General features: G+C 46.4%; 9 protein-coding genes across 9 annotated transcripts; 6 read left to right on the top strand and 3 right to left on the bottom strand.

Annotated features, from left to right (window-relative positions):
* Positions 1–68: 68 nt before the first annotated feature.
* Positions 69–2825, bottom strand: C8R40DRAFT_1032602 (uncharacterized protein; the record flags this gene model as incomplete). Its single annotated transcript, XM_046223274.1, has 10 exons — positions 69–335; positions 388–662; positions 715–801; positions 851–1000; positions 1056–1165; positions 1222–1438; positions 1492–2242; positions 2292–2399; positions 2452–2654; positions 2714–2825. The coding sequence occupies 10 exons, from the start codon at positions 2823–2825 to the stop codon at positions 69–71; spliced, it is 2280 nt and encodes a 759-aa protein (XP_046092037.1).
* Positions 2826–3322: 497 nt separating this feature from the next.
* Positions 3323–4893, bottom strand: C8R40DRAFT_1075897 (eukaryotic integral membrane protein-domain-containing protein). Its single transcript, XM_046226895.1, has 6 exons — positions 4583–4893; positions 4360–4529; positions 4196–4313; positions 3931–4142; positions 3741–3878; positions 3323–3689 (listed from the first exon to the last, which is right to left on the bottom strand). Exons 1-6 carry the CDS (start codon positions 4802–4804, stop codon positions 3479–3481), a joined length of 1071 nt encoding a protein of 356 aa, XP_046092036.1. The 5' UTR covers positions 4805–4893; the 3' UTR covers positions 3323–3478.
* Position 4894: 1 nt separating this feature from the next.
* Positions 4895–5684, top strand: C8R40DRAFT_1075896 (uncharacterized protein). The gene is made up of 4 exons (XM_046226894.1): positions 4895–4996; positions 5046–5250; positions 5308–5412; positions 5467–5684. Exons 1-4 carry the CDS (start codon positions 4917–4919, stop codon positions 5479–5481), a joined length of 405 nt encoding a protein of 134 aa, XP_046092035.1. The 5' UTR covers positions 4895–4916; the 3' UTR covers positions 5482–5684.
* Positions 5685–5693: 9 nt separating this feature from the next.
* On the top strand, positions 5694–8032 carry C8R40DRAFT_5256 (uncharacterized protein). Its single transcript, XM_046235337.1, has 6 exons — positions 5694–5901; positions 5970–6068; positions 6128–6281; positions 6341–6557; positions 6678–6910; positions 6964–8032. The coding sequence occupies exons 1-6, from the start codon at positions 5756–5758 to the stop codon at positions 7864–7866; spliced, it is 1752 nt and encodes a 583-aa protein (XP_046092034.1). The 5' UTR covers positions 5694–5755; the 3' UTR covers positions 7867–8032.
* Positions 8033–8197: 165 nt separating this feature from the next.
* On the top strand, positions 8198–10692 carry C8R40DRAFT_1164370 (mitochondrial intermediate peptidase; the record flags this gene model as incomplete). Its single annotated transcript, XM_046230485.1, has 4 exons — positions 8198–8725; positions 8777–9293; positions 9343–10005; positions 10064–10692. The coding sequence occupies 4 exons, from the start codon at positions 8198–8200 to the stop codon at positions 10690–10692; spliced, it is 2337 nt and encodes a 778-aa protein (XP_046092033.1).
* A 123-nt stretch (positions 10693–10815) lies between these two features.
* Positions 10816–13563, bottom strand: C8R40DRAFT_1075884 (protein kinase). The gene is made up of 4 exons (XM_046226893.1): positions 12720–13563; positions 12466–12663; positions 11067–12418; positions 10816–11006 (listed from the first exon to the last, which is right to left on the bottom strand). The coding sequence occupies exons 1-4, from the start codon at positions 13269–13271 to the stop codon at positions 10988–10990; spliced, it is 2121 nt and encodes a 706-aa protein (XP_046092032.1). The 5' UTR covers positions 13272–13563; the 3' UTR covers positions 10816–10987.
* Positions 13564–13689: 126 nt separating this feature from the next.
* Positions 13690–17010, top strand: C8R40DRAFT_1032176 (glycogenin; the record flags this gene model as incomplete). The annotated part of the gene is made up of 3 exons (XM_046223236.1): positions 13690–13945; positions 14172–14520; positions 14577–17010. 3 exons carry the CDS (start codon positions 13690–13692, stop codon positions 17008–17010), a joined length of 3039 nt encoding a protein of 1012 aa, XP_046092031.1.
* A 606-nt stretch (positions 17011–17616) lies between these two features.
* C8R40DRAFT_1031305 (RNA polymerase II accessory factor cdc73 family protein) lies at positions 17617–19378 on the top strand (the record flags this gene model as incomplete). The annotated part of the gene is made up of 8 exons (XM_046223158.1): positions 17617–18043; positions 18099–18385; positions 18433–18565; positions 18624–18705; positions 18757–18900; positions 18955–19097; positions 19148–19224; positions 19274–19378. 8 exons carry the CDS (start codon positions 17617–17619, stop codon positions 19376–19378), a joined length of 1398 nt encoding a protein of 465 aa, XP_046092030.1.
* Positions 19379–20322: 944 nt separating this feature from the next.
* Positions 20323–23462, top strand: C8R40DRAFT_1269613 (Zn(2)-Cys(6) binuclear cluster domain-containing protein). The gene is made up of 8 exons (XM_046234024.1): positions 20323–20718; positions 20767–20779; positions 20839–21118; positions 21191–21267; positions 21322–21350; positions 21433–22283; positions 22341–22898; positions 22959–23462. The coding sequence occupies exons 1-8, from the start codon at positions 20642–20644 to the stop codon at positions 23000–23002; spliced, it is 1929 nt and encodes a 642-aa protein (XP_046092029.1). The 5' UTR covers positions 20323–20641; the 3' UTR covers positions 23003–23462.

Here is a 23462-nt window from a genome sequence, read left to right as displayed (position 1 = left end):
TGGGTCCTTACACCCACGGAGAACAAAATGGATACAGCATTGAGGCGAATTACATTGCTTGTCAAGCTCTAGTTAACTAGAAGCATCGCGAACCTCGATGAAGGTTTGGCAACTTCGATAGCTGCGCGATACTCTTTATCTGAAGAAGGGACGCCCAAGGGTAGGAGCGCTGCAAACTTATCCGAAGAGACCGATTTTCCGGCAGGAGTGTGAGTACCTCTAGTAGCAACAGGATAAGGCAGTATTGCAGCCAGGATTGTTTGGGTTCTAGCTAGGTGATCAGCGCTCATCCATGATAGTGTTTCATCAGAGGGAACTTCGTCAGGGATACCAATCTTCGAAAGTTTAATAAGGTATGTACACATAAACGATATTGCGAAAACCTACCGAGTCACGGACGCGTGATGTTCTAGCGTCTAAGAGCTCACAGATATCAGTCCAGGGTGAGCCCCATACTTCCGCGATTCTCCGTAAGAAGCCTATATCATATAGTGTCTGAATTTTGTTGTGCTCCCATTCCTGATCCAGAAGACGACCGATGAACAGATGAACCACCCGATCGGCGAGATGACTGTGTCGCGTAGAATCTCCAGAGAAGCCTAGAGTTTGTATGGCCTCCGCAAGCAGGAGCAAGGACTGCATTAAGTTGGTAGAAGGAGATGCTGAAAGATGGTCTGAATAGAAGGGATCGAAGATATACGAGCAGATACTCACTGCAAGGCGATGGCTTGAAACCCGCGAGAGGCAATGCTATTCGATGGCGAGAAAGTACGTGAAGCACCGTGAATTCTTGCCATCGATCTATGATTGAATTGTATATGGATTTAGCCCTATATAGAAAATCTTCCACAAGCATAAGTTTTTGTCTCGACACAAATCTGATTGAGTTGCCCCTTGCCTAGTGCCATTGCCTCGGTACAAGACATATTCGAAATGAAAAGGGAAGACGACAACTCTTCAGCAATTCTTCCAACAAAAACAAGAGCACTGATATCCAGCTCTGAAACATAGAGTTAGTCAGCCCTATAGACAGTGTTATTAAAGACCATATATACCAGTCTTGTCAGGCAATGTATCTGCTGAGGTTTCAATGCTGTCCAGCGCCGCTGTGCAAAGTCTTTGGGCATGGGGCTGGTATGATACTTTGAGTCGTGTAATGAGTGATCTATGTACCGATCATTCCGTATGTGTGAGTAGCAAATCCATGACAGATAAGCGTACGTGGTGTCCGTATCATCCCCAGTAAGTACTTGCAAAAGATCTTCTTGCAGTGCAGCTGCACATTTTTCAAGAGTCTTGAGAACATTATCCAGTAAGGAGACGCGACCGGATAATTGACACTGAAGAGAAGCCCGATACTTCTGTAGTGGTACATCCTCTGTTTGAGATACCGTCGGTAATGGTGGGGCATCAAACATGTGTGCTATGGGAGAAACATCTATGGGAGTGAAGAATGATCAAACAGTTTCCAAGGACGATGTTTTGCGCTACCTGTTGTATCTGTGGAAGAATCCTTTATCGATGTAACAGCAAAGGTAAGTTGATCACGGAAAGCTGTCTCAGCATTGGACAGTCTAATCCTCCAAATTTCAGCGATGTATTCACGACAGACATCATCAAAGAGGGAATTCAAGTGTTCAGTTTCAGAAGATTCTAATGTTGAAGATGACTGCAACCACATGCGTACGGAGTTCCTGATAGACCACACAACCTTAACGCTATTGGTGTCTGATAACCATGTTCGACATGATATCCGCAGTGCGTCCGTAGATCGTTGGAACCATTCCGAGACTTTGTTGTCCAAGTGTGCTGGAGGCAGAGAGGAAAACTGAGAATAAACATCCACATGAGGTTTATACGACGTCAAGCTTCGAGGAAGGGCCGAGAAGTGGGAAGAAGAGGGAAGATTACTGAGGAGCGACTGAGTGGTCAACTGTAGTTCAACTGGCAGGCCGGAAGAGGGAACACAATCAGTTTGTATGAATTTCAGAGTCGCTCGGATGAGGGAAAGTTGAGCATCTCGAGATTGGAAAACATCTCGAGAGGTTTGGATCGTTTGCGATATTGCCTGAAGGGCACCGAGGATACATTTTTTGATTTCTCTTATGGAGCCTCGGGGAGTCGGATTTTTGGAAAAGATGGTGTTGAGGGATTTCGACCGTTGATCCAATAAGGCAGTCAATGTTTCCGAAAGCGGGCGTGAATCAAGTAGATGGAGTGTAAGCAAAGTCGCACAGGTTGTCTAGCTCGTCAATCAAGCCAAGAATGCGAGCCAAAACGGGAAACTGTACCTGTGATGGGGTAGTGAAATCCCGTAACGAAAGGGCAGCCTTGTGAACAATTTGCGACCGAAATTGAGCCACCACTTCCCATTGGCGTTGAACAAGTGGAAATGATTCCTGCAATATGCCCTCATTAGTCCTGATACGATTGAACACGAACACGACTCACCAGTATATCTATACCCTGATTTCGCCACGCCTCGTCGTCTTGTTCTTCCCGTACTAATGCTCGATGTACAACGCGTGATAGCAGATATAGCCACGCTGCTGAAAAATACTTCTTCTTTTCTAAAATTCTCCAAAGGTGTTCTGGGACATCCAAGAGAAGTTTAACGTGCGCTGCGAGCACTTGTAACGCCTGGAGGTGTACATCTGTTCAAAGTCCCCGTATTCAGAAATCTTACAGGTATCGAAGTTAATTCATTTCCCACCTTCATTTGATTTGACAAGGGTGGGCTGGGGTATTGACGGAGGGTGTTCAGCTAAGATGGCGTTCTTGGTATCCTCTAAAGCATGAATCATACGCTGAGCGGAGTTTGCCATGGATATTATAGACGTCGAAGCTTGGAGGAGGTCCCTGTATCGCTCTCTGCCCTTTCAATTTACGTTTTAAATAATAGACAAAGTGAAAAGCTAGACTCGACATACCCCACCATCAACCGGAGCTCTTCCTGCTTGGCGTCAGCATCGTTTCTATATTTATATCCGCACTTCATTAGCTCCCTCTTTTGATATCGAATAAATGTGACAGTACCTCAACCGCTGCTGTATTTGCTTTATCTCAGAAATATTGTGCTTGACGAATAACTCGTCCGGGTCCAGATTGTCCATTGACATCTTGGGAAATGATGCAGAGGATGTCATTTGGGAGGAGGGCATTTTGACCATTACAAGAGACCCGTCTACATGGCCATTACCGAGTGTGATGGTAGATATTGACGAAGAACGACTGGCTCTAACTGATGGTCGGCGCGACATAATCAACGCGTTATGGGAGCTGGAAGTTCAGGACAAAGAGGAAACGGTCTCACGTGGGAGCACAGCCAGTGCCAGAGTCGACAGTTTGAGCTCCTTATGTACATACACGAAAATGGGATAGAGATATAATTAAACGGTATGGACGAGTATCGTACTAGCATCGTCCTTTTGTAGATTATACAGAGCGTGATGCCAAGAATCAAATCATGATGTGTATACTATTTGCTAGCTTCCGTCGTACCAAGATCTCCACTCTCTGAGTCGGAACTAGTTCTCGCAACGTGATCAATTGGAGGTGCAACTTTTTCTGGTCGAGGAGAAGCGACAGCGGGTGGCGGGCGAGGTGTATGAGCTGAAACAGGCGCAGTCGATTGAGTTGAAGAACTTGTATTAGCAAGGCGCTGATCAAGGGCCTGCAAGGCCATTGCGCTGCAAAAACGTGAATCGCCAGAATTTTGGAATTAAGGGTATCGCACTCACCGTCGTCTTTCAGCCTCCGCCCGAGCACTCCCAGGTATTGTACTAAACCCACTTTCGATGTCTCCGCCATGAGAAGGTATGAGGTGAAGGGTATTTGCCCACTTGTAGACAAAGTTACCGCCAGGACCCAAGACAATGCTAGCGGGCACAGGGTGAATGAGAATAGACGTAACAGTTATGAAAGACGTACTGGGTAAATGGAGGAAACCATGATACTAGAGAAAATGTTTCGCTTCGATCTCCATAACTTTCGACGCCTCCGACTGTATCGTTGGAGTTCTTTTTGTAGAAGCGGAGGTATATCCAACTGACAAACCAGCCGAATTGGATGATAATCCAAGGAGATTGGAAGCCAAGGATGGTCATGACGGTTGATAAAGTGAGATATGTCATGGGTAGACTCTGAAAAATAGTTTAGACGAACAAGCCACTGGCAATATTTGAGGTTGCGTTACCTTGACTCGCATCTTGAGAAAACCTAGAAATTGGACCTGATGTTCAGGAATCAGCTGTGTGAAAGCGACAAGGACCCCAATCTGCAGCGACATTTGACCATGATAGTTCATGCCATACCTAGAAATCAGTCAGCAGGATTCTGTGTGGTAACTACGAGACGAACAGAAACAAGTCTGCATTGCTGGTACCGATGAATTCTATCCAGTTGAATCCAAACGCGATTATGTTCGAGACGCAGACAGTAGCTATTATAAATTTGAGGGTTTCTATGCTTCCCCACAGTCGTTCCAAGTATTTCAAGGTGGGTGGTATTGTGATGACAGTGATTGCTAGCTAGAACAACAATAAACTGAGGTACATTCCAGCTGAATGCAGTCAAGTCATACCTCCCATAAGGTCGTTTCTACAAGGGCAGATGTTATAAATGTCCAAGGATAGAACAAGCTTGAGCCCGGCACAAGCACCAGATACGGAAACAGCTTCGCGCCTTCAGAATTCCATTGGAGCCATGCGTAAACCAGAGATAACGTAACAGTAGCCAAGGTGAAATAACGTGTCACAGTTGGTATAGAGGCTATGAAGGTTATTGGGGATTGCAGTATGGCCATTGAAAACCCAGGTGCACACGACGGGAGGAAGGAAGGAGGTCGCCTGTTGGCCGAATACAACAGATCAAATTACTTACGTGATGTTGAGACCGTGGCTTTCGCTGCAACTTCCATGTCGAACGCATATGATGTTAGGCCTGCAGGTTCCCTGAAACTCAAGAGTACCGTCAATGATGGCGGGATAGTCAAGAAGTCAATCAACATATCTCGGTTCATTCTCATTACTGATAACTTGTTACAGAAAGAAGAAAAAATCCAAAGGCTCGAATTCTACTTCGAACTCAGAAAGGGCCCGCGAACGTGAAAGGGTGAAGGAGCTCCTGCTGCAAGATGACCTTGATCCGTCTTCCCCCGGAGGTAGTAGTCGGAATTCTCCTGCTGCAGGTAACGGCAAACCAGTCAAGACCGAAGCGGAGCGTCGATTTGAGGAGGTACAGAAGCAAAGGGTGAGTTTAAAGAAAGCAATTCTTATGCTGTAGCTTTGACTTACAATCATCATACAGCTTGCTCAGCGTGTTGCCAAGTTAGCTAACAAGACTCATAAGGATCGGGTCAACGAGTTCAATTCACATCTGGAATCTCTTTCCGAGCACCACGATATTCCCAAAGTGCGTATATCTTTTCTTGTATGGGGTTTTCCTTGTTCAAACAATTTTTTACAGGTCGGACCTGGATAAGATGCTGTGTGTCGGTATGGCGGTATTGATTGGCGGTATCGGCTCCCGGTAGAGAAAGAGTTGGGAGCCTTTGTCTTTCTCTGCTTTATCAAACGATTATCAATTATTCTTGCCTCTGTATTTCTATCAGCTTGTAACTCTGAAATAATTCTTTTGCATTGAAATTTCGCACGGATAAGCACGAATATCCTAGATCGCGCGTGACATAAAGTAACACTCTCTACTCTTCACCTCCATCAACACTTGAGATACTTCCTCCTCCGCCTCAAATACTATGGCAACGGCTCCTAAAGGCCATGTTTGCCCGCCATCAAATGCAAAACATCCTTCTGACCGCTGGGAATCCCTCTTCATATATTCTTTCATTTGCAAATTCACAAATCTTCGAGGCAAGGTTGAGGGACTTGAAACACCAATGGAGTGAGTTCTTATCTAGTTTCGTGTCACGAATACTTGTACTCATAATCCATCGGGAACGGTTGATTTAGTTTCGAAAATGCGCTTCTACTGCGAGAACCTAATGTGATAGTCACTGGCGTACTCACCCGATTCATCTTGAATCTTCGTCCTCATACGCGTAACCTTAGGTAGGATTGTTCAGCACGATATAGAACGCGCTTTGAAACAATGTTTCGTGGTTCCGTAGCGAGGATCAAATCTCCAGCACTGTGGCTGCAGTGTTGGGTGACTATTTCAAAACTCCAGAAAGAACCATATATTGGAACGACGATTTGAACAAGAACGTGGATCCTTTTTCAAGTCTCGAAGGAGGTTTCTTTGCAGCTGATTGGGACTTCAAAGTACGTGTTCTGCGCGTGGAAGTGCTTACCCCATATACCTTATACCATGTTTCGTTCAGCTCAAAATATTGCGCCAGCTTGTCGAATTGCAGTTGTCCCATAGCACAGACATCAAAGCAAAGATTGATCGTGCTTGGGGTGTGAATGTTAACAAAAATAAAAAGAAAGATCCTGCAACTGCTCCCCCGGATCCTTCAGACCCAGATAGTCGAACAAGTCTACAAATGTTGCCTCTCGGACAAGATTCTCAACGCAGACGATATTGGGTTTCCGACAGTGCGTACGTTTTCCTTGATTCAGCAGACGCGTATTTGCGCGTATTTGCAGGGCTGTTCACCCAGATTCCCAAATTTGCGGATACCTCCGTGTGACGTATCAACTGAACCCTGCCCTCAGAATCCCCTCGTGTATATATATCTACAAATCCTTGGAAAACAACCGCAACTTTTCAGAGCATTTCTTCGACTCGTGAAGAGTATATGACTATTACTGAAAATTTGAAACAAACTGCACCACGACCTTCGGGTACAAAGGGGAAGGCCAAGAAATGGACAAAACAAGAAGCTTCACATCATGCATTAGTCGAGGCGCTGGAATCAAGACTGCAAATTGTTGATGCTGAACTAGCTGTCAGTATGCACCAGGCTCGATTTGTATTTTACTCAGATTTTTCCTTGTGCAGCGAGTGGCCAAAGTGCAAAGAAAGATCGAGCAACGCAAGCTACTTATGGCTCAAGCAGAGCTACGACAAACTCGGACGCGCCGACAAACCAGGAAACCAGATTACGTTTACAACAATGCAGCGTACAGTGAGGTTCGCAATATCAAGTTTCTTAATCCCGTCATGGTTGATTTTAATCTGGTTTCCCAGGATGATGGCGATGAGTACACTTTTCAGGAAGATGAGGGGTATGAAGAAGACAATGCTGATTATGATGAAGATGGTTCACGGCGTTCTTCACGTCGAAATAAATCCAAGGAAGGCCAGCGGCGCTCAACTCGCGCAGCGGTGGTTAACGCGAATGGCAAACGAGAGGCAGAGCAGGACAAATGGAGTAACTGGCGGGGAGAACGACGATCCGCGCGTCTCGGCGCACCAGAAGAGATGTTGCTAGATTACACCCCTCCCACCAAACGCGCTCGCACAGATGACAGTGCCCTCAGCACGAATTCTTCTGAGGCCGGCCCTTCGTTCTCAAACAATGATAGACCAGTTAAGGTAAAAACCACCGGCGCGGCGGCTCTGAAACCCACCGAGTTTGCAGCTGAGCAAGTCGCGGGTAGAAAAAAGTCCAAGTACTGGATTTATGCAGTCGAGCCTATCCCCAAGCCTGGAGTCATTCCTACATCGACCAGTAATCAGACGAACTACGCTGATGGCAATGTATTGAACGCGGAAGTCTCAACAAATGGCGGGCCTATGGATATCGATGTTCCCACCCATCACAGTATTTCTCCTCCTGCGAGCGGCAGTCATGGTACAAACGCTGACTCTGGTGTCGATATTCCTGCTTCGCCCTCTCCAAAAGTTCAAGCCGAGCTCAATCAAGTCATGACAGGGAGCCTTTCACCTCTCTCACCATGACTCACGTTTTCGCTTTTAAACGTATATCTGTGCACAATTACTTTTAGCGCCATCACCAACACTACCGTATACTCGATGCCAATTCGTAATGTATATACTAAGAATAGTACTTACCCTGCTACTAGCCTATGATACGTACTGGAGAGTTCACCAGGATTTAGATTGTTCGTTCTCGCTCTAAAGTGTGAACCTCGGGTAGGGGCTACCTGGGGCAAGCGTCTAGATTGAATGTACAAGCCAGGTACAAGCCTCGGCGATTCCGTGCACGTGCGGACAAAATTCCAGACTTACATAGTCTTTTCATGATCATCATTCTGCCTCTCTCTCTTTGATGCTCGCAACTGCTGCGAGAAATGCTCGTCCTAAATGCCCCCGAAAGATATTTCAATTCCATGGATGCCTTCCAAAGAAAGACGCGTTCCGGTCTTCAAGCGGTCGACGGTCTGCTGTTACCCAGGCTGCCCCAACGATCCCAGCTTCTGTAGACGATAGAGCTTTAATCACCCTGTTCGATGAGCCCAGGAGTAGATCCTCCTCCTCTCCGTGGTCGCACACTGGCTTATTCGGGCACCCCTCATTGATTAATCCCCGAGCACTTATATCTCTAACCAATGCAACTCTACTTCGAGCTCAGAAGCTCACAGACCGCATTCTTCGAGCTCAGGAGTCTCGGGACGAACTGCTCAAGGTCGTGAAAAACCTTGACCGACTCAGCGACCTGCTTTGTGGCGTGATAGATCTTTCGGAGTTGGTCCGAAATGCGCATCCAGATCGTGTCTGGGTTGACGCCGCGAATCATGCATACGAAGCGTTATGTGAATTCATGAATGTTCTAAACACTCATGTTGGACTTTATGAGGTGCGTAGTCTTCAATATCCAATCTCGAACGTTGCACTCAAGAACATATAGGTACTGAAAGCTGTTTTAACGGACAAGGATATCATTGAGTATATAGGACCCGAAGCAATACAGACCGCACTTATATTTTGGAGGGACTTTGAAAAGTCTGCTATCAACCTCCCTCCAGATCAAAGAGATAGGTTCGTTGCGCTCTCGACCGAAATACTCGTTCTAGGTCGAGAATTCCAAAGAGGTGTTGTCACACCTCGTCCTCCAGCATCAATCAAACCCGAAGAGCTATCCGGACTCAAGGATCAGGGTATGGGCGTCAGGTTAAAGCTCCAAGCAAGATTTACCAATCGCGATCTTTTGGTCTATCCTGGGTCATTACAAGCTCAAATGATTATGCGTGCTGCACCAGATGAAGAGCCCAGACGTAGAGTTTATGTTGCCTCAAATTCAAGTACTCCCGAACAGATCAACATCCTGGAGACCATGCTCAGGAAACGCGCTGAATTGTCCCGTCTGGTTGGTTCAGAAAGTTTTGCGCATCTGACCCTCGACGATAAAATGGCGAAGTCACCAGGTGAGTGATATGGAATCGGCATTCAAGAAACTTCATCATTAGTCTTTAGAGAATGTGAATCATTTTCTCAATGCCCTCATGGATCACACAGCTCCAGCAGTAAAAGGCGCGCTACGTTCCTTGAGCTTACGGAAACAAGAACATCTCAACACACCTCCCTTTCCGATAATACAAGCTTGGGATCGAGACTTTTACTGCCCACCTGAACCTCCCGCACCTCCCATCTCGCTACCTCCATTAACACTGGGCACGGTATTTATGGCCCTTTCACGACTATTCCGTCATTTATACGGAATCAGCCTCCGACCAGTGCACGCTGCCTCAGGAGAAGTTTGGCATACAGATGTACAAAAACTCGAGGTTGTTGATGAAACACAGGGTGTCATTGGTTGGATCTACGCCGATCTCTTTGCGCGGAGGGGTAAACCAGGTGGCGCAGCCCATTACACTGTTCGTTGTTCGCGTCGGACAGACGACGACGACGAAAATGCAGATCGTCTTGAAGAAATTCTGGACCCCAGGAGTATACAAGAATCCATTGAATTCGAAGCTGTCAAACGGCATCGCCTTCCCAAACAGGAAGGCGTCTACCAGCTACCGCTTGTAGTGTTACTGTGCGAGTTTGCTCGACCTTCAGTTTCACGGGGTGCTACTGTCCTCCAATGGCATGAAGTCAATACACTATTTCATGAGATGGGACACGCTATGCATTGTAAGTGTGTGCAATCTATCTGCGTTTTCTCGTGGCTTATTAGCTTCTGTCTGTGTAGCAATGATAGGGCGAACAGAATACCAGAACGTAGCTGGTACGCGTTGCGCAACCGATTTTGTTGAGCTTCCGTCTATATTAATGGAGCATTTCCTCAACTCCCCGATGGTCCTCTCGTTATTCAACCCCGACTCCACAACATCCTTGGCACAGTCACCGAATCATCACATTGACCCTTGCCACGCCATTGACACGTATCAGCAAATCCTCCTAGCTGCTCTCGACCAAATATACCACTCACCGGCCGTACTCGACCGCAACTTCGACTCCACCTCGGAGTACGCGAAGTTACAAAACACGCGCGGGATGATTCCTTACGTGTCTGGAACATCGTTCCAGACGCAATTCGGACACCTGTTTGGATACGGTGCCACATACTATTCCTACCTTCTTGACCGTGCCATCGCTTCACGAGTCTGGGGTAACGTTTTCTCAGAAGACCCTCTTAGCCGTCGACTAGGTGAAAGATACAAGGATGAGATTCTCCGTTACGGCGGCGGACGGGATCCTTGGAAAATGGTGTCGGCGATTCTATCTTCGCCTGAACTAGAGAGCGGGGACGCTGAGGCGATGCGTATTGTCGGACATTGGCGAATTGAAGATGAAGTGGGACTTCCGGGAAGGCACTAACGATCTTATGTGCTGCTTATCTCCAAGCTAGAAAATGTTGTATTAATTGATACTTACTTCCGTACCAATATAGTTGGCAATTAACTCAGTATGAAGAACGTATATTGCACATCCAGCGAGAGATGTGTAAAATGCTGGTTTATGATAGCTGTACGTATAAAGACTTAAGTTACAGGTTGAAGGGTGATTACAGTGTCTTAAAAGTCTTTTCCAATCTAATCGAGAGCGAGAGTTAATGTGTAGAATCGGCGACCAAGGCATTCTGTGTATCTACTGGGGGATGATCGATGAAGAATCAGATGGTTGGTGTAAGCCTACAAAATAACGAGAGCTTAGAAAGGTCATAAGCACATAGCTAGAACACATTTACTCACCATCCAAATTTGACAAGATCATCCGCATTCACAATCGACGCAGCAATGAAATCCCTTGCTTCCAGCCATACCCACACTTTGATGAATGCACCTAGATTAGTATAAGGTAAATCTTTCGTGACCGGCTCCTTCCTCGCCATTTGACTTCCTAACTGTCTGAGTATAGGCAGTGAACTCTTGAATAAATCCAGGTTGGGATCCAATTGCCTCCCAATTCCTTCTAACAATAATACGGATATGACGGTGTTGATGAAGTCCCCCTCCATCTTGACATGGTGTTCTCGCACAGCACGCAACACATCTGTGAGTATGTCGGATATCTTGATTTGACCGAGTGAGAAAGTCTTGCGCTTGACGCTAAGCACCAAATGCTGCATTTTTAGCGCAAACGTCTCTGTTTCTATGGCCAACTCGGGGGATCGGCAACGCTCGACCATGAGCTGACCCGTACGATAACCATCGAAATGAGCTAAAGCACGGAAAAGATCGAGAAAGTTTCGTCTATTTTCTGCGGAGAGGGTCGTTACTAGTCCGGCGTCGATAAAGACAATTTCAGGGATGTATCCCGATTCATGAAGAGAAGAGAGTTCGTTGAGCCAAGCACTGCGGTCGTGTGTCATGGAACGAAGACGTTCTACAATAGAATCAGACTCGGAATAATCAGGGACAATGATCCCTCGATCTGGCGGATCTTCAGGGGATTTGTGAAAGAAGGAATGCGTGATTGAGGTCCAGAGGTTCTTCAAAAGGTATCGAGTTGATGCTGGTTTGGAAAACTTGACCATGATATTACCCGGGTGAAGATCTGAATGAACAAAATTGTCCAGCAAAAGCATGTTCAAGAATGCATCCAGGCCAACCGTGGCTACTTGCTCGTCGTAAGGACCTCCTCCGTTCTTCAAAAATGTTTCTAGAGGTAACGCATTCTGGAATTCCTCTACAAGCAAATGTGGGGTTGACCAAACCTGTAGCGGTCGCGGAAAGTTTACAGGGACATTCCGAGACCCAAAGTTTGACTCAAAGGTGAGCAAATTCTCTGCTTCGTGCCGTAGATCTAACTGCTGGAACATCATCTGGCCAAAGACATCTACTTCGTCGGGTAAAGACAGCCATTGCATTCCAGGAAATAATGTAATGAAATTTGCGAAGAAAGACATGATGGAGAGGTCGCGAGATATTGTTTTGGCGACTCGAGGATGGAGGACTTTGATGGCGACGGCGGCGGTGGGTACGGATGGAGGGGGGTTTGTGAGCGTTACAGAGTTGAGAGCAGCGGCGGGCATCTTCTTGTGCCGACGTGGTCCCAGATAAGACGGAGGGAGAAGATCTTTCTTGAGAGTCGCTCGATAGACCTTGGAATAGAATTAGTAAACCGTTGAAGAGGTAGAAGTTAAAATACCTGAGCGATAGCTCCAGTGCCTATAGGCTCCTCATCAAACTCTTCGAATACTTGCTTGAATGGGCGTTGGAAGACTTGTTCAATAACTCGCTTCGTGTGCCGAAAAGAATGAGGTTTTCCATGCGAGTGGAGAGCTCCAAGCTTTTCACAAAGATATGCTGGAAACAGATCTGCACGAGAGGCTGCCCATTGAGAAAGCTGATGAATGAAAGGTTAAGTGATTTTCGACAAGGGAATTGTGAAAGCGAACGTACCTTGATAAAGGTTGGACCGGCAGACTCCATTCGCCTGGCTAAAAAGCCATACCACCATATTGCACCCCATCCATCTCTCTTGGACTTTTTCTGCGGTTTTCCCACCAACAACATAGGACTGGTGAGGATTACCGGAAGAAAAATAAAGCAGAGAGCGATAAACCTCTTCGCAGTCAAGATAGGCTCCCAAATTTTGTCCCGCAGAACAAGCCAAAGCCGCGATCCAACACTGAAGTCATCCTCAAAGGGAGATAATATGACAGGACTTTGCTCTGTGTAATCAGAGGATCGACATGGGATAACAGCCGGAGATGATATAAGAGTCGGTATTAGAGACTTTTGCGGAGGGGTAAGATACAAGGCAAGTCCACCAGCAACCGGTATAAGCCACAAGGCGCGTCTCTTCAGGTCATATTTGACTATGGGCGTCGGGGTGAAAAAGGAAGGAAAGCGGGAATAATGAGCCCGGGGCCAATTTGAAGCATGTCTTTTCGTAAACTTAGTGCTGAATACTGATTTAGGGAAGATTCGAGGGTTGTAAAAAGATGACATGCTATTCGTGACCGGATTTCACGACGCAAAAATTAGGCTCGTCGCAGTCGCCATTGACGTTCAAAGCAAAATCGACATCGACGTCAGCTGTAAAGAGGAACGGAAGAACGGGCCGGGTTCATTGTTTCTGGTAGGGCTCACAATAAATAGTACCAGAGTGAACAGAGAATTTTACTCTTTCTCAAGCATATCTCAATCTGACGGTATAGAGTAGTCTCTATAATGGGAGCCGAGTGAAAAGTTAAGGAAAGAAAACCTTCCGCGTCTAGAGTCGGACCGGGGATATTTGTCCAGGTTGATGTCGTATTTGATGCGATCTGTAGAAGTTAGAACCAAGTTTTCATAGAACGTTCCTTCATCTTTGACGGTCACCACCAACCCGTAATTCTCACTCTCGAAACTGTCGTCGACGTCGGCTATGGCATCCCAGTATGCCTTTGTCACCCTGCTGACGTCCGACCATTATCTTCCAGGTGCACTTACTCTGGCTGCTGCACTCCGGGATGTCCATCCTTCCCCCGCAGTTAGTCCCGAAGTTGAATTCCAAACAGTGTGTTTGGTCACTCCGGAAACAGTCGACGTTTCCACCATCAAGCTCCTCAGAAAGGCTTTCGACATTGTGATTGGTGTTGAACTCATTGCTCAGGATGATGAAGAAGGCCTAAAACTGTTAGGTGTGTGTCTATTCAAATATCCTAGCCGGGCACGCGTCAGCATCGATTTGAAAAAAGATTCCTTGTCAAGAGGAATATTTTCAGAAGTTCTGGAACGCGTCTTAGTCCACCTGACTATCCCTTATCGTTGTCGGTGGAGCCGCTTCCGTGAATAACGCCGCTTGTTCATTCTGCTCTAGCTGGTCATTCACCTATGTCATGCGTATGAACTGACTTTGTCTCCAAGGCCGTCCGGATCTCAACGAAGTGCTCACAAAACTACACGTATTTCGTTTAACACAATATTCGAAAATCATATTTCTGGACGCCGATGTCCTTCCGGTTCAACCTTTGTCCCACCTGTTTACGATTCCCCACGAGTTTTCAGCTGCCCCGGATGTAGGCTGGCCTGATATATTCAACTCTGGTGTTCTAGTACTTTCTCCGGGTGAGGAGAAATTTTCGGAGCTTCGGGAACTCTTAAAAACGAAAGGAAGTTGGGATGGTGGGGACCAGGGAATTCTCAATGAGTGGAGAGGAGATAATTGGAACAGACTTAGCTTCACGTACAACACTACTCCAACGGCAGCTTACACGTAAGTCTCGCAACTACCTTTCTTCCACGTCTTTTTGACCGAAATGAATATTCTAGATATGCACCTGCTTATGAACGGTTCGGCAAACAGATTTCCGCTATCCATTTCATCGGTCCCCACAAACCTTGGAAATCCATCCAATATCGAGCTCCGTTCCTTTCTCAGCAACCACAACAACCATCGGAGCCTCATCAGCGCGCATATGACTATGATTCGCTGGTCGACAAATGGTTTAACGTGTATGACACGCATTATCGTGCGGAAGCTATTGTTCCCGAAACAAATTTCGAGGTGCAAAGATATGTATCAGCATGGGATGAGCAAATTCAAAAGGGCGCACCTGCCTTAGTTTCCAGCCAACCTGAAGCGCTTGGCCTGGAAGAACTACGACGTCTTGCAATACAAGGGATCAATTCCTCTGTCAATTCTTCGGAAAATAGGATTGGAGAAGGAGAATATAAAAGTATGCCTCTTGAAGGTCGTGTAGATTTGATGAGGCCTCAACCGCCTCCCAGATTACACGAACAGAGAGAAGATGAAGTGCGGCACTTGTCCATTGATACGCAGCCCCATCAGGCATCATCACTTTATGGTTCTTCTCCTCGGACACCTGGTCCTAACGAAATTCCTCCCAGCCCTCATCCTCAGACCATTTCCCTTCCGCCTACACCCTCATTAACTGCTAGTGAACATTACATACCTCAACCTCACTACGAGAATCAGAAACAACCGGAACATCATGACTACCAGGCACCTTTACCTCAGCAGCACTTTGAGTATCAACAATCGTTCCTCCCGCCGTCTCAGGAACAGCCTTCTTCTGAAACTGTGCACAAGTCACCGTCTCAACCTTACATTCCGCCGACCCTGGAACAGCACTCAGAGCTTCGTCATCAGACACCACCTCGCCCATCTTCTCCTCCGAAGCTTCTTTGGAATCCAGCCGTCGAACCCCCTCCAAACACCGCACCTCCTCCATCTGCGTTTCCCTCTGACACGTACTTCCAAAATATATGGGATCAGGCTCCGAGCAAGCAGCATGATCGCACTCATCCGCATACACATTATACGATATCACCGACACCGGATTCTGGGGCATTTTTCGAGCCTCCGCCTCCCAGTCACATTCCAGAGCGTATACAAGACCATTACAAAAATGTTATCGGCGATGTACATCATGATCCATCCGCGGCGCCAAATCCAAATCTAAATAAAGTGAAGCATGTCTTCCCTTGGGAAGATAAGCCTCGTTCAAAGCCTGGGCGTGTGTTCCCTGCTTCAGACGCTCCCCCTGCAGAACTGTTTACAAGTTCGATGGTAGCTGAGGAACCTGAGAGGCCTCCGAGCCCTGAACCGGTAAAAGAGGTCTTTTCTCCACCTTCCAAGCCCAATCCTCCCCCTCCTAAAGGACTTCCAGCTACTTTATCATATGCTAATGCTTGGGATACAGTGCCGAGTATACAGCGATACGCTTCCCGACTTGTGCGTCCGCCACCTGCGCAACCCCCGCCCATACCTTTCGATAGCGAAGATTATCGGCATTACCGGCGAGGGAAAAAGAGCTGGGATGAGCGAACCGATGCTAGTAGCCGAGATGGAGACGATGAAGACAATACCGACTCGGACGATGACGAACCAGTGGTCAGCCGACTCGCCGATAGTGACAATGAAACTTCCGTATCGGGCTCGTCTAGCCGCACGAGATCGAGGAGAGGTTCGTCGGCGAGTTATGGTGTGAAATCCAAAAAGAAAGAATACCGAGTACGTGGCGTTCAGACTATTTCTCCAGAAATGCGGGAGCAGGCCGTTCAAGTTTCTATTCTTGTTGAATCGCCAAAGGTATCGAATGCACCAAAACTATTGCAAGATCAGAAAATTGGAAGCCCGAGAAGAAGCTCTCTAACACTCCAAACGGGTAACTCGAGACGACCCCAATGGACAACATCATCAGTTCCAAGCGCACTACCGCCGATAGTTAGTGTTGGTAGAGGGGGCTCACCAGAATCTAGGGTCAACCCAACAGGTACCGGTATAGGATTAGGCGGGAATGACGCACCCAACTCACGTACTTCTCCGACTCTAGATCCTCTTTCTCCTCGCGAGTTTGGATTTAAGGAATCACCCACAGCTGTGCGACCGCCAGCCAGAAGCAGTTCGTCTTCTACTATAACGCCTTCTAATGCCAACGTGGTCGCCACGGCGGGTGTGAACCAACGTTCTTTCGGATCTCCGCAAGGCCCCAGTGCTCCGCCGTTGGGTCCTTTGCGTAATACATCAAACGACTCGACGATCACTTCCCCTCCTTCGTCTGCTGGTCCTGTATCGCCTCACGAAGGACAGCCTATCGCCTCAGTAGCGTCTTCCAGAAAAGCTGGGCGAGTGTTTGACCCTGCAAGAGGCGTCGAGTTGTTCAAACGTGGATCGGAGGAAGTTTTGGCTAGGTTTCTAAAAATGAGCTCATGGGAGGAAGAGTCCTCTCCTCAGCGGTGATTCGGTGCTGTCATTGTGATAGTATCTCATTTCCGAGCTATGATTATTTTCTATTTCTCTTTTCCGTGTTGTATGTCTCCTTGCGTTTCGCTCGCATCTTATCTCTCCTGCTTCCCTGTTGTCTGAAGACTGTTCTCTCCTTTTTCTATTCTGTCTGTGTCTCCGCTCGCTGTGTCGCCCTCCTTATGAACCGGCCTCTTCACTCTTTTAGATCAAAACACTCATTAGATTTTCATTTCATGAACCACAAAATCGAACTGTATACGTCTCTACATCGTGTTGGTATCAACCTCACTTTTTAACCTCCGTACCCACTTTTTTTTTTCTCTTTGCGTGTATATTCCTCTGGCGCGCGTCAAGTGCAAGCTGCATTCTGTCTTGGTTCTTCCATTTGCATATCTTCAAGCGACTTTTCCCTTCCGGAATCTCTTTATACCCCAATTGCAGTTCCCTATTTTAATTTAAATAAACAGTCAATGTTGAGTTGATGTTAAATCAATAGCGACGCGGGCGTCAAAAACTACACTCATTCTTGTTCTCACCTATTTACGAGATAAAAAGTTGATTGGAGGTAAGTATACTGTACAATATCGAGAATATCTCGAAATGTCTTCCACTCTGGATGCTCTTCTTGCCTTTCGACAAGCCATCCAATCCCACAACCAAACGATCCTTCTCTCTTCCCCATCGACCTCTACACCAGTGGAATCCCTCTCTCAAGCAACACATATCCAGATATCTCCTTCCGAAATATTCCCAAAATCAACCCCAACACGATGGAGGAAAGGTTCCTCCTCGACCTCTACTTCGAGTTTGACCTTGAATGATCTGTACACACTAGAAGCGATTTACCTTGCTTACCAGTTGAAATCTCTACCTGCCCCAAATTATACAAAACAAGCCAGAGAGGATGGGCTTGGTATTGGCATGGTGTCGGTCACGGAGAGGAAGATAGTTGTTGATTGGCTGGAGGGCAATTCAAACTCCGGTGAGAGATTGGTTGAATCGGAGAAACTGTCTGCTGCTCTCAAAGGTGTGTAGTGTACCTAGGATATAACTAACATTCTTCGAACTCAAGCAAATTATAGCAGCGGAATCTCACGCCTCAGGCTCAACAACGCCTCCATCAACGCCGCCAACGCATCTTAAACAGTTGTACTCGGACAGCTCTCCGTCAAAAAACCTTACAGCTACGCCCCATGCGTCCTCCTCTTTCCTTTCTTCAAAGTCTCTGGGTACCACAGGGAGTCCCCAGAAACGGAAATATGTCCCTGATACGGCGGACATTGATTCTGTCAAGAAAATTCGGATGCAGGAGGTTGAATTAAGGGATCGGAACAGTGTCCTAAGAGGCATAAAAATGAATGCAAGTAGTGTCGGACTTATTCCCGGTCTCTTACGCTCAATGAGTTTACGATCTAGAACTTCTCTTCCGTACGCACACAATTCGCTGAAAAGCTCAAGAAGTTGAAGGAGAGTGTTGGAAAAGCTGCCCCTGCTCCATCATCAAATGTGTTGCAGAGTATGGACTCGAAAATGCTGTCGCAGAAGAAACGTGCGTGGTCCCGGATATTACTAGCTGTCCCTTCTAAGTCTGCCTATTCCGTTTTCAGGTCCCACCTGGCCAATCATCATGATATCTTCATCCCCGACCGCCTTGATTACAATGTATAATGTCAAAAAGTTCCTGCAGGAGTCCACGTACTGAGTTCTTCTTATTCTGACATAGCCTTTGTGTTGACTTAGAGCCGTGGTCAGGTTTGAACTTTCTGAAAATGCTCGAGCGCGTGCCCAGGCTGATGGCAACGTACGGCCGGACGATGTCATAATCATCGACCGAAAGCTTACTCATATTGAACCAAGTGGCAAAGAAACCATTATTCAACAAAGGTAGGAGGAACATGGTTATTTTCGGTTGGCATGACTGATCGCTTTTTGATTTAGGTGTATTGTCGTTGACTCGCAAGATTCCTTAACTAAATTCGGTCCCGATGCTTGGGACCGTGTAGTTTGTGTGATGACGACTGGGCAGGCATGGCAGTTCCGTTCGTACAAATGGAGTGAGCCGAAGGTCTTATTTCATCATGGTAAGATCTTGGTCCCCATATGTATGCTATCCAAACTCAATTGTATTCAGTTAAAGGCATATACGTTCGTTGGGCAAATGACCCGCCCAATCCCAAAATAAAAGATTGGAACGTCACCGAGTTGAAGGTACACTATCTTCGTCGACGCTGTCTAAAGATCTCATTTCCGCGCTCAGATTGACCAGCAACGAAGACATATTGACAAAAGTGTGGTAGCACACTTCTGGAAAATTTTAGATGATTGGATGACTGCAAATAAACCAGGATTAATAAAGAGTTGATTTCTAGATCCTTCTGACGTTTAATAAGTAGCTTTCGTCATGTTCAGTCGTTTTTGCTATGTCGATCTTCTTTGTTCTGATCTTTCCCGTCGAATCATAGAAGAACAGATATTTAAGTGAAACAAGTCTTCATTGATCATAGTAAAAAATCTGGCAATGGCTGTGTGGGATCGGGTCCAAGGGTTGATCATTGTCGGCTCAAAGGTCAAAGCTGAGTGTACCAATCTCTAATAGAACCTTGATAGACCTTGATCCACCGAATCACCCGGTTCTCATTTTTAACCTGGCTTTCAAAGTAATCTTGCAGGTATTCCACGTCTTTCTCTTGTATACAGGACATCAGTAATAATCAAGAGTAAATGCCGATAAATTCCTTGAGGAATGATCCTACGTATGGTTCTGACTCGACGACCCAGTCCGGTACAATTAAAAGGCACCCGGAGCGGAACCAACATATACCGACTCTGCTGTCCGTATACAGCGGATTCTGATAGTCTGCAGCAACACAGTTCGATGCATGACGTGGCCGCTGCGTGCGGACAGAAGATGATTTGCGCTCGAAAAGTTTGAAAGGTAAACGTTGACTAGGACGGTTTGTAATTGAAAGGGCTTAGCATCGCCATCCTTGCAAATATCGAAGCATCTTCGTGCATAGAAAGTTGCATTTGTAACATATATCATGCGCATAGATATGCGCCAGATATGCGCCAGATGTGCGCTGTTGGTCAGCAGGGCTTTCAAATCCGTAAAACTACCGACGACAGCCTTCGCGTTAAAGAGGAACCACTTGGTGTTCCGGTCATACTATCCTGATCCTTCTCTATTTTTCGAGAAACTTCGAACAGTCGTAATAAGTTGGAGGCGCTCGGTGCGTGAAAAAGTTGATGCTCAATCCATAACTTTAGAACAAGTAGGACCCATATTTATGCGTTGAATCATGCCGAGGCCGTAACTTTCTGTCTATTTATGGTATTTGGATGACTAATGCTGAATGAGCTTTTTGGATCTAGGACTCGGAAGGGCTGCTATAGTCATTCGAATCTCTGTGGCAAGCCCTAGGCTGTGTTAGATCCCACGATTCGTTCTCGGTGATTCGTCCAACCTGAATGGTCATTGCAAAAAACGAAGTCATTAGGGACGTGGCGTTTATGTATATAAGTGCGAAGGGCTGGACCAAATGGGTCAACCTCAACGTACCTTCTTTGGTGCTTTTCTTCTCGTATTACAAATACACTTTCTCAGTACAATCCCTAATCTTCTCATATGAGCTCGGAGCGCGCAGCCTCTTCATCTAGCTCGCCCTATTCCCTTCAGAGGGGCAAAGCTTGTAGCAACTGCAGGTACATACTTTCTTTCTTCCAACATCCCCCCCTCTAAATTCTCTGTAGGAAACGAAAAATAGTAAGTACTGGTCGCCCCCATTCTTTGCATTTCCTCTAAATGCCGCAACGTCCTTTCAGAAATGCGATGGCCTCCGGCCTACATGCACGCAATGTCTTAGGAGTGCAAGGCCAGGGGACGCCTGCGAATACGCTGATAGTGGACGTACCCGAACGCAGATGCTTGAAGATAATATCTCTCGCTTAGAGGCACGCATACGCGAGCTTGAAGAACCAGACGACGAGAATGCTGTTAGGCTTCACTTGCCTTACAACTTCTCTAGTCAATCTACTCCTGCTTTAATGGTACCCCCACAAACAGGTTCCTCTATACGTGGTAGCGCCTTATCTAGTCCGACTAGTATGTTCTAATACTTTCCTTCGCACTGCGTCATGAAAACTCACTAGGGTGGCATGTCATCGTTGTTTTTAGACACTCAACGTAATTCTAATAGCCCCTCTATCGCATCGTCTTCTGGGCACGGCTCGACATACTCTACGTTTCAAGAGGTGAGTGCTGAGTGATTGATTATATACGAGCATTCAATAAAACAGATATCCTAGGAGCCCCCGAGTGATGTAGTGCATCAACTGTACGTTTTGTTTCCTTCGCGATCTGACACCCGTTCGCAATTAAACAGTATTGAATAAAAAATTTTCTGACGTTCCTTGTAGTCTCTCAACATTTTTACCACATGCGCTGGATATGGGATTCTTTCTGAACGTCTCACGCTTTCGAAATTCTGCTTTACTACCTCTCCCCCTGGGACATTACTCACGCCCATGCGCTGGGCTCCTAAGCACAGTATATCTCCTTGGTCTTCACCTTTCGGGTGACCTTAACAACCAAGAAAGCGTCTACCTCGCGCGCGCTCTAGCTCATACAGCCAATATACTATCATCAACCCATCCTCAGCGGATTATTCATGCTATACAAGCAGAAACTCTCCTCTCGGTGTATTTTTTCCGGACTGGCCGTATATTGGAAGGCAAGTATCATATGTCGGCGGCGGTATCTCTCACACTCGGTACCCAACTACATAAGATACGAGCACTCCCAGTGGGGAGTGGAAACCCTTCTGTTTCACCGTTGCAGCAAATCGGTGTCGCGGGACCATTGTTAAGTCCCCCGATCGACCAGATTGAAGAAGGGGAAAGGATTAATGCGTTTTGGATTGTATACACCCTCAGCAACTGCTGGGGCGTCGCCGTAGGAACGTTGTCCAGTGCGGTATTCGAGAGTCATGGGTCAACAATCGACACTCCATGGCCGCTGGATATGACTGACTATGAGCAGGTGATGTTGAATGCTTCAAGAGCAAGCTGGACTTACGGTGCTGATTTTGAATCGTTACTTACTTCACAGGAGCTGCTGCCAGCCGAGCACTATAGCGTCATGACTGTGCAGAATTTTTTGAGACAGGTGCCGTCATCTTCGGTGAAGGAGTTTTCAACGATGGCCATGTTCGCAAAAGCGTCGATCTTGCTTGACAAATCCGCAAATATTGCTTCGCTGTATAGATCTGGTAAGTACTATCTTACAGTCTTAAACATTTATCCTCAGTCGGTGACAAAAATTTTAGACATGAACGCAGATGAAGCCTCCCGCTTCGGCGCTACCTTTTCCTCTCTTAACAACCTCATCGACAATTTTCAGTCAAGTCTCGGTTTCCTGCCCCTCAACCAACACGCATCATCATCATACGAGTTTGGTACAATCCTCACTACACACACCTTAGCGTACACCGCCACAATTCAATTGCACAGTGTCTTCATTAACAACAATTCCCATTCTCGAAGAAAAGCTCTCTCGGCGGCGCGGGCGTGCGTCGCCATCCTGCGTCAGGTCGATATGAGTGTGATGTCGCATATCAATGCTGTGCTGGGATCATGCTGGACTACTGTTTGTCAGGTATTTATAGATGAAATTAAGAGGTTGAGGAGGACCAGTACCGCTACAGCCGGAGTCGGGATTGCGGGTGGAAGCCGATTACATTCAAGGAGCTCGAGAACGGAAAACTGGGGAATAAGTGAAGGGAGTCTAGATAGCATATCCGATGGGGAGGAAGCGCAACTCAAGGGGATGCTAGAGAAGGTGTTCGCGACAATGGCGGTATTCTCTATTGAATCACCATTAATTGGTGGGCAAAATTCGTGCATATATTAGGAGTTATTCCTTCTTATTCACGTTCATATTACAGGATACCAGCTCGCCACAGTCCAAGAAGCCTTTCAGTCAATGTAATAATCCAGGGAATCCAAATCGGAATTGTCTGACCTGGTTCCCAAGTTATCGAAGTTGACTTGTATGTTTCTTCCCCATGTAGAACTACTATTTATTTCACTCTGACATTGGCCGTTCAATACCAGCATGCTCAATGTGTATTTTAGCTTCATCTGACATGACATTGATATTAGAATCTCTAGAATAGATGAACTATCTTTATGAATACCCAAGTAATTCTTGATACAGTACGTTTATAATCTTGATGTATACTGGAGTAATTCTTGATACAATACGTTTATATATATATACACTTATATACGACCATGATCAATGTATCTGCCCTCGTAAATAGTCGCATATAATAGCATATACATAGTACATGACTATATCCTGACTGGAAGAGAGTTGTACGATAAGGTTGTATGGTAAAGTTTAAACATTTCGTTGAACGTTATTTGTATCTGTTAAGGATATTCAC

Source organism: Lentinula edodes, assembly GCF_021015755.1.
Source record: "Lentinula edodes strain Le(Bin) 0899 ss11 chromosome Unknown C8R40scaffold_1, whole genome shotgun sequence".
Taxonomy (NCBI): domain Eukaryota; kingdom Fungi; phylum Basidiomycota; class Agaricomycetes; order Agaricales; family Omphalotaceae; genus Lentinula; species Lentinula edodes.
The sequence above is the reverse complement of the archived record's forward strand: the minus strand, read 5'-3'. Positions and strand labels throughout refer to the sequence as shown.

Excerpts from the sequence above, each read along its gene's own strand:
- C8R40DRAFT_1075897 (XM_046226895.1), bottom strand. The coding sequence starts at position 4,804 with ATGGCCATACTGCAATCCCCAATAACCTTCATAGCCTCTATACCAACT. Across the intron at positions 4,143-4,195 it reads TTCTCAAGATGCGAGTCAAG|AGTCTACCCATGACATATCT; the intron begins GTAACGCAACCT and ends ACTATTTTTCAG. Across the intron at positions 3,690-3,740 it reads GCGGAGGCTGAAAGACGACG|CGCAATGGCCTTGCAGGCCC; the intron begins GTGAGTGCGATA and ends ACGTTTTTGCAG.
- C8R40DRAFT_1075896 (XM_046226894.1), top strand. The coding sequence starts at position 4,917 with ATGTCGAACGCATATGATGTTAGGCCTGCAGGTTCCCTGAAACTCAAG. Across the intron at positions 4,997-5,045 it reads GATGGCGGGATAGTCAAGAA|AAAGAAGAAAAAATCCAAAG; the intron begins GTCAATCAACAT and ends AACTTGTTACAG. Across the intron at positions 5,251-5,307 it reads AGGAGGTACAGAAGCAAAGG|CTTGCTCAGCGTGTTGCCAA; the intron begins GTGAGTTTAAAG and ends ATCATCATACAG.
- C8R40DRAFT_5256 (XM_046235337.1), top strand. The coding sequence starts at position 5,756 with ATGGCAACGGCTCCTAAAGGCCATGTTTGCCCGCCATCAAATGCAAAA. Across the intron at positions 6,282-6,340 it reads CAGCTGATTGGGACTTCAAA|CTCAAAATATTGCGCCAGCT; the intron begins GTACGTGTTCTG and ends TGTTTCGTTCAG. Across the intron at positions 6,558-6,677 it reads ACGATATTGGGTTTCCGACA|AATCCCCTCGTGTATATATA; the intron begins GTGCGTACGTTT and ends CCCTGCCCTCAG.
- C8R40DRAFT_1075884 (XM_046226893.1), bottom strand. The coding sequence starts at position 13,271 with ATGTCATCTTTTTACAACCCTCGAATCTTCCCTAAATCAGTATTCAGC. Across the intron at positions 12,664-12,719 it reads CCGGTCCAACCTTTATCAAG|CTTTCTCAATGGGCAGCCTC; the intron begins GTACGTTCGCTT and ends TTCATTCATCAG. Across the intron at positions 12,419-12,465 it reads GCACTGGAGCTATCGCTCAG|GTCTATCGAGCGACTCTCAA; the intron begins GTATTTTAACTT and ends TTCTATTCCAAG.
- C8R40DRAFT_1269613 (XM_046234024.1), top strand. The coding sequence starts at position 20,642 with ATGAGCTCGGAGCGCGCAGCCTCTTCATCTAGCTCGCCCTATTCCCTT. Across the intron at positions 21,119-21,190 it reads CGCCTTATCTAGTCCGACTA|ACACTCAACGTAATTCTAAT; the intron begins GTATGTTCTAAT and ends CGTTGTTTTTAG. Across the intron at positions 21,268-21,321 it reads CATACTCTACGTTTCAAGAG|GAGCCCCCGAGTGATGTAGT; the intron begins GTGAGTGCTGAG and ends CAGATATCCTAG.